Raw genomic sequence first — 14492 nt, 5'->3', positions numbered from 1 at the left:
ATTAGCAAAGTCACAGTGCTCAACAATGCACAGTAAAAAATGTCTCAATTTCTTAATATTAAACTGCATAAACCCTTGAGGATGTCATTATGAGGTGACAGCGCCACCTAGTGCACGACTTTATCACCCATTTTATTATATCATTTTAGTTTGTACAGTGTTTGCACTGCAAAAACAGAACATTTCTGCAAATAATCAGAAAATGCAAGCTTTTAAATTATAGGACAAAGTTCAGGTAGTTCAGTTAGCTGATGGTGCATTTTCTTTAAATGTTTACATCTTTGGGCAAATTGGTCACAGAGCAGTGGTGGATTTCTTCGATTTTCTAAACGCAGCACTTATTTTTAATGTGTAAAAGTGAGTCTATTGCACTAACTTTTTTTTTTTTTTTTACCTCAGGGACTAACTGTAGTAGCTTTATTATGCTCAAAGCTTTTTCTTGTGTGTGTAAATATAGATTATTAGGTGAAAGTTTGACTGGTCCAGCCCACTTAAAATGAATTTATATTGTCCACGATGTAATTAAAAATGAGTGTGACCCCCTTGTATATATAATATACTCTTATTATAAAAGGACTGATTTACTTAGGATTAGCCGTGATGAATGCGAAAATAACCACAAATTCAACTTGGTTTCATTGTGATTCATGATCTTTGATTTTACCATTAATAACAATACTTAGGCATCATTAAACAAAAAAACAGACAAAAAAATAATAATAACACTGTAATTAGGACACAGCTGTTTCTTCTGTATCACTGGGGAAGAGAGGCTGCTGGTTGGTTGGGGGTTAGTTAAAAAGAACGTGGTAGTGGAATGAGGGTGAGTTTGAAAGGAAGGCATTTTATAAAGAAGAGAAGACGTGAGAGCATGTAGCAGGTTGGATCTATGATGTGAGGTGGAAACAGGAAAGAAAAGGAGAGGGCATGAAGACAAGGAGAGCTTCCCATACATTACAGATAAGGCACTTGACATACAAAGCTTTAGAGCAACAAAACTCTGTAACACTCATTTCATGATTTCATCTAAAAACTAAAACAAAATAAAAGTTTCAAAGAACATACCTGTAAACACATTTAATACCCAGAATGATACTTAAAAAATTTACTCAGATCAACACTTTAAATTTGCAGCCGGGTTAACAATCAGAACCCAGACTATTGGGCAGTGACCTCGGGAAATCTGAAATTGCGAAACCGTCCTGCTCCACTGTACTTAATGAAACTCCAGCATTTCAACAGAGCAACGGCCATTCGCATTGAGTCATCGCTCTTCAGTGGGTGGCATCGTCAATGCAAAACTGCTTGAGCTGAAGAAGAGAGGAAAAAGTTATTTAGCAGTTAGTTCAAGTTTTCTATCGGAGTTTATATTCATTTCTGGCTCTTTTATAGCCTAAACACCAAAGAACTGTTGAACTCTGGAGATGACTCTACTGGAAGCAGGAATTGTACAAAGTGAGCCTTAGTGGATTAGGAATGAACAGAAGTTAAAAGGGGACATATTATGCTCTTTTCCAGCACCATATTTTTATTCTTGGGACTCTGCTAGAGGAGCTTTGCATGATTCACAGTTCAGAATAATCATGGGTTATCTTGAAAGAAGCGGTTTTAGCTCCCTGCCAGGTCCCTTTGAAGCATGGTTTATAGTACTGCGCTGAATCTCCACTGCAGCGGGTGATGCTCGCGTTCATACTCGGGCACTGTCACTGTCAACATGAGTAAAACCGAGCTAATAAATCTGGCACAATACTAGATATTTGTAATAGTATAAGGGACAAGCTAGATACAATTAAGGCCTATTAGATGCTGTTCAACTAATGCTTTATCCTTGTGCTAACAGCATGCTAAGTTTACACTGCGTATCACTGCCAAACAGATGTGTTGCAGTTTCTGAGGTTTTTGGCTAGGTCACACTTTTAACACAGTGCCATAAATCAGGTATGAGCCAGCTTTCTTCTGATTGGCTGCCTCTTGTAAACAAAAGATTTTAACACTAAGTGGGTAGAGCTGTGTGCCCAAGATTACCATATTAGGGATAGCCTCTCTTTGTGACATCACACAGATGCAGGGGTAGAAAAAACTACCTGAAATAGAGCATTTAGAGTAACGCAAAGTCTGAGCTTTTGGCTCACAGGGAATGCCTGCACATGCACAGACCTCATTATCTGAAACTTGTTTAATGTTTAATGTGAACATCCATTATTAAAAGTTTATGACAGAAAATATGGACCAGCACGATAGGCCCCCCCTTTAAAAAAAAATCTTGCTGATTACTAAACTCAAACCAGAACACTTTACAAATGGCACAAACCACACCGGAGAGCAGAGGAGCACAGTCCTACTGCAGGTTATTACTTTATATGAGAGACTCTGTACTTTTGTGCAAAGACATTGCAATAGCTGAACGGATAGTTGCATAGACAGAAACCTAGGGAAATAAATGCCCTATTGTGTCACCTTCACATAACCCACTTTCAGTTGTTTTGTTCTGTTAGTAAAAAGCAAACAAAGAATAAAGCAACTCAATTTCAAAGCAGAAGGCTTTAAAATGGCTTTTTTGTAGCCGTCAGCTGGCTCTAAGGCACACAGTCAGAACATGAAAGCTAAAGTAGAAGCAGCATCACCTCCTCCGCCCCCTCATCTGTCTTCTCCAAACTTTGCTCTTCTCCATTTTTTCTTCCCCGTCTCATTGAAAACGTTTGGGACTAACATCAAACAAAAGGCAGTGATACATTTTTTTCCTCTGATGACAAAGCGAAGAGCCGTGCCACTTAATGTAGTGTATGTCATCTGCTGGATCTCTGTGCTCTCTAAAAAAACATGAATGTGTGTTGTGTAAAAGTAACAGTGCCAAATTTCCTCAGATACCCGCTGTTCTGGGTTTTAGGGAATCACTGGTCCCTCCCTCCTGCTCCTCTACTGAGGGATATAAGTCCTTCTCATGTTTCTCCATCCCGTGACTTTAATTTCACTGCCTCTTGCGGTGGTTGTTGTTGTGGACTGTGTGACCATTCTGCACCGGGCCATTTTTCTTCATATGCTTTTTCTCTCCTGCCTCCTCGTCGCCCTCCTCTTCTGATTCGTCTGTTTCATCTTTGTCGCTTCTTTCATCATCCACTTTTTCCTGAAGAACACGAGGAAAAGCTCATGAAAATATATAAACATCATCATTAATCGGGGAGACCTCCTGCTCATGCTCTCCTGGAGCTCTGCAGAGTGTCAGAACAAACTCAGACTTTCAAACGCCTTATTCATTTTTGATTTGCAGCTTTTCAGAAGAGAGTATGTGCAAATTTGACTCACAGAAATAAATGTTTTGCAGCATTATTTAGTTTTTCCTGTTTGACCTAATTGATCTCTTTTGGTTTGCTTACATTGTTGGTGAGGAATCGGATTGCTATGCGTATAATGAGAATGGCCCAGAAGATATGTAGACACTGCAGAGTCATCAGCAGCCCATTGAAAAAGTAGTAGCCGAAGAATGGCTTATAGATGGTGACTGGATACACCCACGTGCAGTAAATAATCCTGTAAGAGAAACGGCGAGGATTAAGGAGAGTGAAGCACGACAAACAGTGGTATACTGCAGCAGTCAAAATGACTGTCTCAAATCTGTGTATATGTATGTGTGTGCGCTTACCAGAAGGGGAAGATAACAAGGCGGGTGACAATGAAGACTGCAGCAAATACAATGAAAATGTAGTTACAGGCATTTCTCCACCCAGCATAGTTGAACATCTTTGCAGACTGTTAGTGGAAAAGATAAAAATAAATTATCAAAAGGGGAAAGTTTCTGGGGGAAAAAAAGCATTTAAACTTCATTCATAGCTTTTTCTGTTTGTAAATGGGTCCTCTTGGGCTTGACTGCATGAATGACCCGCATGTAATAAAACCAAAGAGTATTCGTGGTATAAAGGAGGAACTTAGCCAATGCATCTGTAAAAGATTCAGAGGCTAAAGTGAAAGCGCTTTAAACACGCATTCTCTTTAAAGGCCAGCAGGGGGCGATCCTGTGATTACAAAAAGACTTCTGGTCTTCAGATTTCTTCCTCTGTGACCTCAGTGACACTTTTCTGGTGGTTTTATGGTCTCGGCCAGTAACTTCAAACCATGCTGAATAAAGCATGAAGTTCATTTTATAAATTATGTGTCAGATTATTGGCTAATGATTTGTGTGCTTTGTCCCCCATTTTCACAGTAAGCTCCACCCCTCGCTCGTTGCGTCTGGCAAACACTCAGATAAAATCTTCCTAACTTTTAACTGGACTTTGCTAACAGTGGGTGACTTCATGGCATCTATGTTCACCACTTATACAGTCTTTGGCAAAGAGTCAGTATCACATTCCTGCTATTTATGGTCCTTTGACAAACTAAAATACATTTAATGCTTAAGGGAATGACCCGAATAAAAAAACAGAAAAAGAAAAAAAAGCAACAGGTTACAAATATTTCTATTACCTGATAAAAACCATGCTAATTAATGAAAGTCTAAAGTGTTTATATCCCACAAATAATACTTAAATTGCACTTTCCTCCACAGGGGGCAGTATGTGATCAGTGTAAAAACATCAGAATACTCAAAGGCCAAAACATCCTGCTTAGTGGTGGTAGGGATAAATGACATCAGTGCAAACTGTGCAACATTCAAACACAGTTCTCACACCTCACGGAGTAAAATATCTCCAGGATGACAGGATGTAAATATATGTCGAGCTACAGGTTAGTTGATTTTGGGCACGTGCTTTCCATCAGTGTATAAAATGAGGTGAGGCTTTACCTCGAGGAGGTAATCGGAGGAGTCGTGCACCAGCATGATGAGAGTTCCACAACGGATGTAGTTAACACACCAGGAGAAGCTGATGAGGAGGATTGTTGCTACATGGTGAACTATCTGCTCCTTGAAGTCCTGGAGAGGGGGAGATAGATGGTGGTGGTGGGGGGGGGGGGGGTAAAGATGCTTTTGAATTAATGCCGTGTACATGAAACAGAACACATATATATATAACCGTGCACTATTTTTTAACCAGGTACATGAGAATGCAAGTACATCCAGCTTAACATTATCTGGGTTAGACTTTGTGCTGCTGAAACACACTGTGAAAGAGTTTGGCAAGAGTTTTTACCCCACTGTGCTCAGCTGACCAGGCTGAGCAAAGTCCAAGCCAAACACACTCAAAGGCGCACAATACACACGCACACATGTCACACAAAGGCACACTGAAACACACACACACGTGTCACAGCAGCCTAATGTCCACTCACAGTCCATGCCAGATGTGAAACTGATCAGAGAAGAGTGACGAAAGACTCTTTGTCAGCCTTGTGTGCAGAATTATGATGCTATATCCACACAGATTCAATAGTGGCTGTGTCTGCACAAATGACATACTCATTTTGCATGCCCCCTCTCCTTGAACCACCACCTTATCATGGTAAAGCGGTTTGTCTGCCCTAATAATCCTAAATGCCACGTTGTCAAAATTTGTCCCCAGTAGGGTCTGCCAAGGCAAATTGGTTCTAGGTGAAAGTTCAGGCCAAGTGTGATTCACAAGACGCTTATGGAGCCACATTACCTCACCTGCATTGGGGTTACTGGAGCCCCGGAGGCAGGACTGGTCGATGGGCTCACCCTTAGCCCTTAGATCATAGGGCTTAGCTGGGTTCAGTATGACTTAGTCTCATGGACCACGGGATGAGATTCTCTCTGAGTTTCTCAAGGTTCTAACTGTTGTGGAAATGTTGTCGCTGATACGTCTCTGCACTGTATGGAAGTTGGGGACATTGATTTGGGACTGTCTTACTGTCTTACCCCCTCTTTAAGAAGGGGGACTGGAGAGTGTTCCAACTTCAGGGGAGTCACACTCCACTAAACTAACAGACTAACTGACAGAGGAGAGTCTGTCTGTCAGTCAACCTTAGGATTCTGGAGGAATGTTTGAGCGTGAGTGTGAAGCATATGGGATGAGAATTAGCACTTCAAAGTCTGATGTGTTCCCAAAGTTCTCAATTGGAAAAGCGTGGAGCACCCACTCCAGGACAGGACTGAGTTACTGCCTCAGATAGAGGAGTTTAAGTGTATCAGGGTCTTGTTCACAAGTGAGGGAAGAGTGGTGCAGGAGATTGCAGTGATGTGCGAATGCTGTACACAGCAGAAGGAGCTGAACATGAACACGAAGCTGTGTATTTACTAGTCAGTCACCAATGGTCACGACCTCTGGGTAGTGACCAAAATAATGAGAATGAGCTCCCTCCGAAGGGTGGCTGGGCTCTCCCTTAAAGGTAGGGTAAGGAGCTCAAAGAACAGTCGCTACTCCCCCATACTGAAAAGCGCCAGTTGAGGTGGTTCCATCTGAATAGGATACCTCCTGGGCACCATCTATGTGAGGTATTCTGGTCATGTCCCACCTGGAGGGGGCTCCAGGGCAAACCTTGGCTCGCTTAGCAATGTCTTTGTGCTCCACTGGAAGAACTGGAGGAGGTGGCTGGGGGGCAAACGGTCTGGATATCTCTGCTTAGGCTGCTGACTCTGTCATCCAGACTGGACAAGCAGCAAAAAATTGATGGATGAATGGTTGGGAGGAAAGACAAATGTCTTTTCCTCCTTTTCCTGTTCAAATCCTTTGTACTCCTAAATAAAGAAAATCGTTGTGTTCTTGAGATAAATTCACTTACTTTGCGTTTGACATCAGAGGCGACGCTGAAGAGTAGAGATCCATAGAAACCCAGTTCAATCATATAGTACCAATATTGGGACGGCAAGAGAGTCTGAAGGGGAGGATACAGATCGTTAATTTTAAAGTCAATATAACAGTTTGTGCAAATCACTACTGGGAAGTGGGGCTGTACTTTTTCCTATATTACAGATTAACCTTCTAAATGTTCTCTGATGAAATTGATTTTGGTGTAAATTTAAAAATGACTAATGTCTGGTTTAACTTCAGAGAGTGCCAGTTAACACATCCAAGCTGCATGATTGTCACAGCAACTGTGTGAAGATATTATGTCAATATAGACCAAAATCTCTGAGGAATGCCTCCAGCATCTTGGTGAATTCAGGCTAAGAAAAATTAAGGCAATTCTAAAGACAAAAGAGGCTCCAATCCAGTATCAGCTGAATCTATATGTGTCACGCATCCCAACCGAGGGAGTATAGTTTACTAAACCAAAATAAAAAGCCTGAGGATCTTTTGGCACAGATATTCACAGAGTCTGGGATCGTCAGTGAGACTGTGAGAGAAGTGTTTATGTTAAAACACCTGCTTTAAAGTCCTTAAATCTGACCTTGACAAATGTCACCCATTAAAGACACTAAAACTAACACTATAACTAATCAAATCTAAAGTGAAACCGAAACGAAGAAAAGCCACTCTAGACATGTTGCTTCCATCATTTCAGGACAGGCAGGGAGAAACTTTATTACCTTCCAGGACCTTTTTGTTCTGGAGCTTAATTTAATGAACAGATACGCAGTGCATTTATTGTACTTAGTGATTCTAGAGACGTACCAGCACAGGAAAGCCTTGCCACATCTCCTTCAGGTCATACAGCCAAGGTTTCTGGAAGGACATGCAGGATGGGAATGAGACAGCAAAACACGACAGGTGTATTTATAACAACTGACTCAGCACAAGGATGAGTCAATGCTTCCCCCTCTGACAGCGCGAGAGGTGAGGTTATCACGGCAAAGGAAAAGGCTGGACAGGTCATGAATATACATAAAAGCATGAGAGGAGGAAGAGGAGTGGTCGAGGTTAACATGGCAGTACTCACATCGATGAGGGCGGCCAGGCCAGCAATGAAAGCAAGAAGGTAAAAGGTAAATCTCCAACTGCAAGAGAACACACACACATACAAACACACTTTCTACTCAGTCAATGAGGAAAGACAGTAGGCACATTTTCTACCAGCAGACACATAAATGCATCTCACTCACACACACACACAAATTCTCGCTTACAGTCACAAACACACAAGTTAAAGAGAGATGCCAGGCTGCGTGAACTGCCTGGAAAATCTGCTGATAATGTCAAACACAACACACACACGCGGGAACACACAAATGCACACACAGAGACACAGACACAGTCAAATATGTGCTAACAGACAATGAGAGCCACTAGACAACACCCTGTACTGGAGACAGTGATAAGTCATTGTCACTGCTCATACAGGTGTAATGAGAAGACGCTACAGAAAACGCTGCAGCAGAGACACAGATACAGAGAAGGAGTGGGAGTGTGGGAGATACCCCAGTGGGGGGAATAAGGGAGAGATACAGAAAGCCTGTTGTGTGCACATCCACAATACATCGATTCACAAGAAAAATGCCTTTACGCTGTAGCCCGCATAGTGAAAGACACACCATGACCAGAGAGCGACAAGCATGCAGTCACATGCACGCCTGCACACACCCACACATACACACCCACACATCACATATGCACACACATCACTGTAAATTGGCTGAAATAATGTAAATGCTTGGCCCATACCTGACAATAAATATTATTTGCTTTATTTGTTTGGTTTTTGTAGTTATTTTTCCCATCATGTGTACCAGGAAAACAAAATCACTTCAAAAGCTATTTTAAGCTATTTTTGAGCATTTAGCCCACTTAAAGCTGTTGTGACACACACAAATTCAGCATCACATCACAGTTACTAATCGAATTTGTGTTACAAAAGCTCTTTAATGATGTGTGTGATAGGCAGACACAAAGAAAAAAAATCATAAAACATGCTGTTTTCTGCACTTCCACTTAAATCAGATCACTTCAGTTCATGTGAAGGGAGGTGGGATACAGAAAACTATTATTTTCATTTTTCTGGCACCAAAGGACAAAAATGTGCCGCTAAAGTGTAAAGCACAGCCCGCCCAGAAACAACTGCTCTTAACGTGACATCAACTCCTGAAAACATGTGCAATAAGCTAAACCAAAGCTAAAGCGGCAAAGAAAGAGTGAGGTTAAAGCTGAGTGTATGGTGACTCCAGCCAAGCAGCCAAAGCCTGATTTTGAACAAGTAACAAAAATGCTGATGAGCAGTCAGGCTTAAAGCACTGCAGACTCCATTTCCAGCGGCTTCAGGCAGGTGTTCTATTGTTTCTTTGAGCTAATACTTAAACAGTAAAATACAGATCATGCGTGTGACTTCATTAAAGATTTGAGTGGAAGAGACTTTGACTACAGCTTAAGCTTTCTGTTGCTAACGCATGACGTACGGCTAAGTAATGCAAATGTAATGAAACAAATGAGTTTCTTCAGGGAACAAACAGGTTCAACTTCAACCCATCCGAATACTTGGCAAACATATCGGTTAGGGCTGTTCGATATAACGATATATATCGCATGACGATATAAAAACGTCTATCGTTTCATTTTACGCTGTCGTTTGTTTCGTGGTGTCGCAAAATAAACTGTTTACGCCAATATTTTTTCATCGTTTTGATGGTCACTGTAGTGGCTATATTAATTTCTTAAAGTTCTCTCTTTCTCTTATATTTTATATAATCACACTACTGACGGACAAGCGCCTGTTTTTATGCGTTGTGGTTAGCAACAACGACGGTAACAGCATCGCGTGTCTGCTTGTTTATGTTCCACATAAACCTTTCACAATAAAGCTCAAGATCCTGTTGAGACTTTTCAAAATAAACTGAATCACGTGAAAGAGCAGATTATTTACGGATGAGAATTTAAAAAAAGAGCCGCCAGGTGCTAAAAAATAAACGTTAGAACAGGCTTTTCCCAGCAGCACGCCGTGTAATAAATAGCCTACTCAAAGAAAACGGCAGCGGCAACTTATGTCTAAAAATGTATAGTTTCATGCATCGGTTAAAACACTCGACTCCAGCTGGAAACACTTCACGCAACACGAGCTTCCCGAGATTCACAGAATTTACAGAAAATGTTACATTTTTGTGATTTATATTGTTATCTGGACGATAGAATTCTTATATCGGGATATGAGATTTTGGTCATATCGCACAGCCCTAATATTGGAGCCTCCTGATTTTACACTTACAGTTTTGTAATTTTCATATTTATCAGCAACATCTCTGCAGGAAGTGCCATCATTAATGTCATTTATGTCTTTACCAAGAACTGATGGAAATAAAGGGTGTGAGAGAACCGGGTTTGAAAAGGGTTTCCAGGGTGAGCGTGCACTGAAAAATGTCATGTCTTTTGAGCTTTGTAGGAAAAAACAAAGCTGTAATACTTCCCCTACAACTCCATCTCATGAGTGATGCAATCAGAGGCTCCAGAGAAGCTACAGAGACCCTGTGGTGGGTACAAACTGTATTTCTGTCTCACTCTTTATTACAGTGACTTTTTCATCCACTGTACACAGCGTGTCCACCGTTTTCTGGGTAAAAATGGTAAACTGATCTTTTGAGTTAAAAGCTTTCACAGATCTGCATCAAACATAAACAACACCCAAGCCAACAGATCATGAAAGACTTACAAACAGGACACATGGGATAATATAACCATAGGATTTCTCTGCATCCATATCAGTGGACAGTATATCTGCATGCTGTCAGTACTAGTATCGGTATCATGTTATCTGCTGTCTATTGTACTGTACGTATCTGTGAATCCTGTCAGCTGGTAGTAGCTGGCCTCAATAGCCTTGTAATCAGGCTGTTGGTTTAACTCGGCTTCTGTTACAGTAAATGTTGGCTTACAAATAAAAATAACCAACAGTGGTGACAGAGCCCCAGCTGCAAAGGCCCTGTGCTAATAAGCATGGTTGGATGTGTGAGTGTGTGCGTGTGGAGAGCAGGGGCAACATTGCAATGAGTGCAGAAATAGAGGGCTACGTTTGCCCTCAGAAATGTGCTCATATTGCCAGAGGAACACTCTCTGGACTCTACAGCAGTCATATATGTTTAGAAGAGCACGGATGCATACCTGGCCTCGCGAAACTTTTTGAGCAGACTCGGTCTGTCCTGGTTCCTTCGTCTCCTGAACCATCGCTGCACTTGTCTTTCTGAGTAGCCAGTCTTCTTGCAAAGACTTGCTACTGAAGACTGAGAACAGCACAAAGAAGTCAGATTTGATTATTTTCCCAGTGATTCAGTCGAGAGCTGCATTAGAGCCTTTGTGATGTTGCAATAGAAGGCCAGAGGTATCTACCTGTGTGGGGTTTTTGGTAATGTTACAGTAGTAGGACTCCAGTGTGGGGTTGTGTGGGACCTTGAGCCGCACCGTGTCTTCAACCCCGAGCAGCGAGGCCAGAGGCGTGGCCACCATCCTGCAATTGTGACATGTTGGGATTAAAAAACAGTGACAAAGAAAGGAAGCATAGGTGTGATTATTAAATATTATATAATCCGATATTCAAGCTATTATATATACACACACACACACACGCACATATATATATATATATATATATATATATATATATATGGGGCAGGGATAGCTCAGTAGGTAAAGTGGTCGCCCCATGATCGGAAGGTCGGCGGTTCGAATCCACTTAACGGCTACCCTGAGGTACCCCTGAGCGGGTGCCTGCTTAGTGGGCTGCCCACTGCTTCACAGAGTGAATGGGTCAAATGCAGAGAAAAACAAGTAATTTCCCCATGGGGATCAATAAAGTATCCATTATTATATATATATATTTTTTTAAATGTGTTGTCTTGATTACACTGTTTCTTTTATTGTATATTCTGACAGTTCTGTGGCTGAATAGGAGGTAGACATGAAAAACAATGAGGAACAGAGTCTCCTGGCATTAGCAGGGAAACACAGATGAACGCTGATTAGCTCCTGGAAACAGGAACGCTGTTTGCACACTTATGTGGAAAACAATAACAGCTGAAGAAACAATGGGAATTTATTCATCATAGATCTGGGCACAAACAAAGAAGGATTAAGTAACTACTGAGGGGAAAAAAGCATAAACTAACTGAATACAAAGTCAGGAGAGATTAAAGACATAAAGAAATGCATAAACGCATTAAAGGTAAATGTCTGAGATAGAATAAGACAGAGTGAAAAATGGATCGACCTTTCAAAGATCTGACGGCTAATGAGGAATATGAGGGCAATGGGCAGCGCCACCCACAAGTCGCGGGCCTTGGCGTACACTCGTCCATCCCGATCCTCCAGGTCAGCCCAGCCCAGGCCCTCCGGAAACCACCGCCGCTCCTGCCAGAACCACTCACTGAGCTCCGACAACATCCTGAAGCACACGGACACAAACGGAGTCAACACTTTCAAACAGCGTGTAACCCAAGCTACAATACAATAGCTATCATTTAGACCCGCAAACCCTAAAGTTTGTTGGTGTAAAAATAGGTGAAGAAAAGACAGCTGGATGGTTGCTAAAACTCGCAGGTCACACCTATATTTTTGAAATAATATCCCATCACAATCCTGGTGGAAATCTATTTGAAGAGAAGCTGCTGGGCAGTGGAGCCAGTTTTAACCACGGCTCCTACAGTATGTTCAATGTAGGGCTGGGCCATATCATACCGTTCACGGTAATACCGGTATAATGTTGGGCAACAATAAGAAAATGAAATATCGCGATAGAATATGGGCATGCGCAGTGCCTTTGTTTTCATACACACATGGTGGAAAAAGCATGGCGGCGACGCAGAATGAGAAGGGCGAAAGTGGATCGTTGAATGAAACAGATGAATCAGAATTGGTTTGTAAAAATGCTGCAACTACAGTGGTGTGGAACTGGTTTGGCTTTCGTCCGTCAGATACACAACAAAGCACTATTTTTGGTAGAGCATGCTAGCGGGCCGTCGTTATTACCGTGTTTTTCGGAAAATACGGCACACTTAAAATCAATCCTTTGATTTTTCTGAAAATCGACAGTGCCCCTTATAATCCCGTGCGCCTTATGTATGAATTCTGGTTGTGTTTACTGACCTCGAAATGATTTTATGTACACGGCACTCGAAAATCTGTCAAATGTTTTAGTGGGACTTTGCTAAGCTACGAACCCGCACCGCTTGATGGATTGTCGGAGCATTACGGCTATCGTAGGCAGGCGCCTCGCGGAGTGATACGTACTGTGCTTCAACATAATATTACCGTATTGTGTGTGTATAACCTCTTTTTAAGTTTTGTGGATATTATACATGGTTATGCTGAGGATATGTCGGCCAATTTCCACTGGAAATGGTTAAACTGTCAGCAAGGAATTTGCATTTGCACTGTTAAATTTTTATATAACTGTAATGCACATAAAAAACAGCTGCTTGTTTAAGTGAAAATACATTGATGGGGTTTCTTGCACTAATAAAGTTGTGGAGTTGTAAAGTATTTTGTCTAGTGTCATTTATATCGTCAGTTATATCGTTATTGTAAATTTTCAAATGTATATCGTGATAAATATTTTTGGTCATATCGCCCTGCTCTAGTTCAATGCGTTACTCTAAAGAAAACAGCCCAGTGAAAAAAGAGAATACAACCGAATGTAGACATGACGCTGGCTGAGAAAACAACAGGTTGTTTACAGTGTTTGTGCGTATTTGTTTCCATGAGCCGAACAGAAAAACTTTTAGGAGGTTTGCTTTATCAGAATGTTACCACTTAAAGATGTTCTGACTGAGGATATGACCATCTTACAAAAAATATTTAACATGTTAGGAGCAAGCTGCAGCTTCAGCTGAGCTTTCATGATTTTATTTTTATCAATTATCTTTTAAACTAAAATCCCTTTAAAAGTAATTTGGTTTAAGATGTAAAAAAACAACAACCCAAACGGACCCAACAGAGACTAAAGGAGCATGCTGCTACTTCTGTTGCTCATTTAAAAGTAAATACGTTTTCTAAAAATATGCCTTTCTGAGTCATTTTGAAGGAAATATCTGCTGATGTGGGAGATTCCCTCATGAACAGCTGCAGTAGAGTAATTTCTGCACATTTTACTAATAAATTTGTTACGTTAAAATATGATCACTTCTCTATTATTAAAGTTCCAAGAGCTTTAATAACAGAGCATTTCTCCTATATCTCACTACTAGTGAGAGTAGGAATGTTGATCTTTCATAAATGAGCATCTCTTTCAAGTACAGTGATATTGTTCTTCCTAAAATCTGTATCCATAAGCAGGGATGAGCAAGCAAAGAGGTAAACTCTGAATAACTGAGCTAAAAAGTTTTGTAATTTTTCATCATTTTTAATTTTTATTTCATTTTGAATCTTTCTTTGTTTCTTCCAGTTTAGTTTGAGTCAGTTTCGAGAGTGGGTTTATTTGTCTCAGTTCAGTTTTTACTGTTTCAAAAAGTTTCGTTTTTATTAGTTCCACTGTTACTTCTAGTCTTTTTTAATTATTGTTATATGGGTGGCAATTATCAGGGGCCTGCCAATCAGAAGTTAGGTGGCTTGATTCCTCCAATCTGCACTGTGAAGTATCCTCAGGTAGATGCTTAACCCCTGATGCACCTATCAGAGTTTGAGTGTTGTAAAAAAGCGACATGAAAATCAGAATTTCCCAGGTTTGAACTTATCGTGTAACAAATTTAC

General features: G+C 41.0%; 1 protein-coding gene across 1 annotated transcript in view; it reads right to left on the bottom strand.

Annotated features, from left to right (window-relative positions):
- Window positions 1-629: 629 nt before the first annotated feature.
- The window catches only part of cers2b (ceramide synthase 2b), a 29909-nt gene continuing 16046 nt past the window's right edge, over window positions 630-14492 (bottom strand). The window contains exons 2-11 of the mRNA XM_085473950.1: window positions 12016-12189; window positions 11139-11256; window positions 10914-11032; window positions 7771-7828; window positions 7506-7556; window positions 6673-6765; window positions 4778-4906; window positions 3641-3747; window positions 3375-3528; window positions 630-3124 (exon numbers count right to left, since the gene is read on the bottom strand). Of these exons, the coding sequence (XP_085330076.1) occupies window positions 2969-3124; window positions 3375-3528; window positions 3641-3747; window positions 4778-4906; window positions 6673-6765; window positions 7506-7556; window positions 7771-7828; window positions 10914-11032; window positions 11139-11256; window positions 12016-12188 (1158 nt within the window). The 5' untranslated portion in view covers window position 12189 and the 3' untranslated portion in view covers window positions 630-2968. The remainder of the gene's footprint in view (window positions 3125-3374; window positions 3529-3640; window positions 3748-4777; window positions 4907-6672; window positions 6766-7505; window positions 7557-7770; window positions 7829-10913; window positions 11033-11138; window positions 11257-12015; window positions 12190-14492) is intronic.

This window comes from Copadichromis virginalis, linkage group LG11, assembly GCF_057382275.1.
Source record: "Copadichromis virginalis isolate Kocher_CV1m ecotype Utaka linkage group LG11, C_Virginalis_male_GT1.1, whole genome shotgun sequence".
Classification (NCBI taxonomy): domain Eukaryota; kingdom Metazoa; phylum Chordata; class Actinopteri; order Cichliformes; family Cichlidae; genus Copadichromis; species Copadichromis virginalis.
This window is presented reverse-complemented; position numbering and strand designations above follow the sequence as displayed.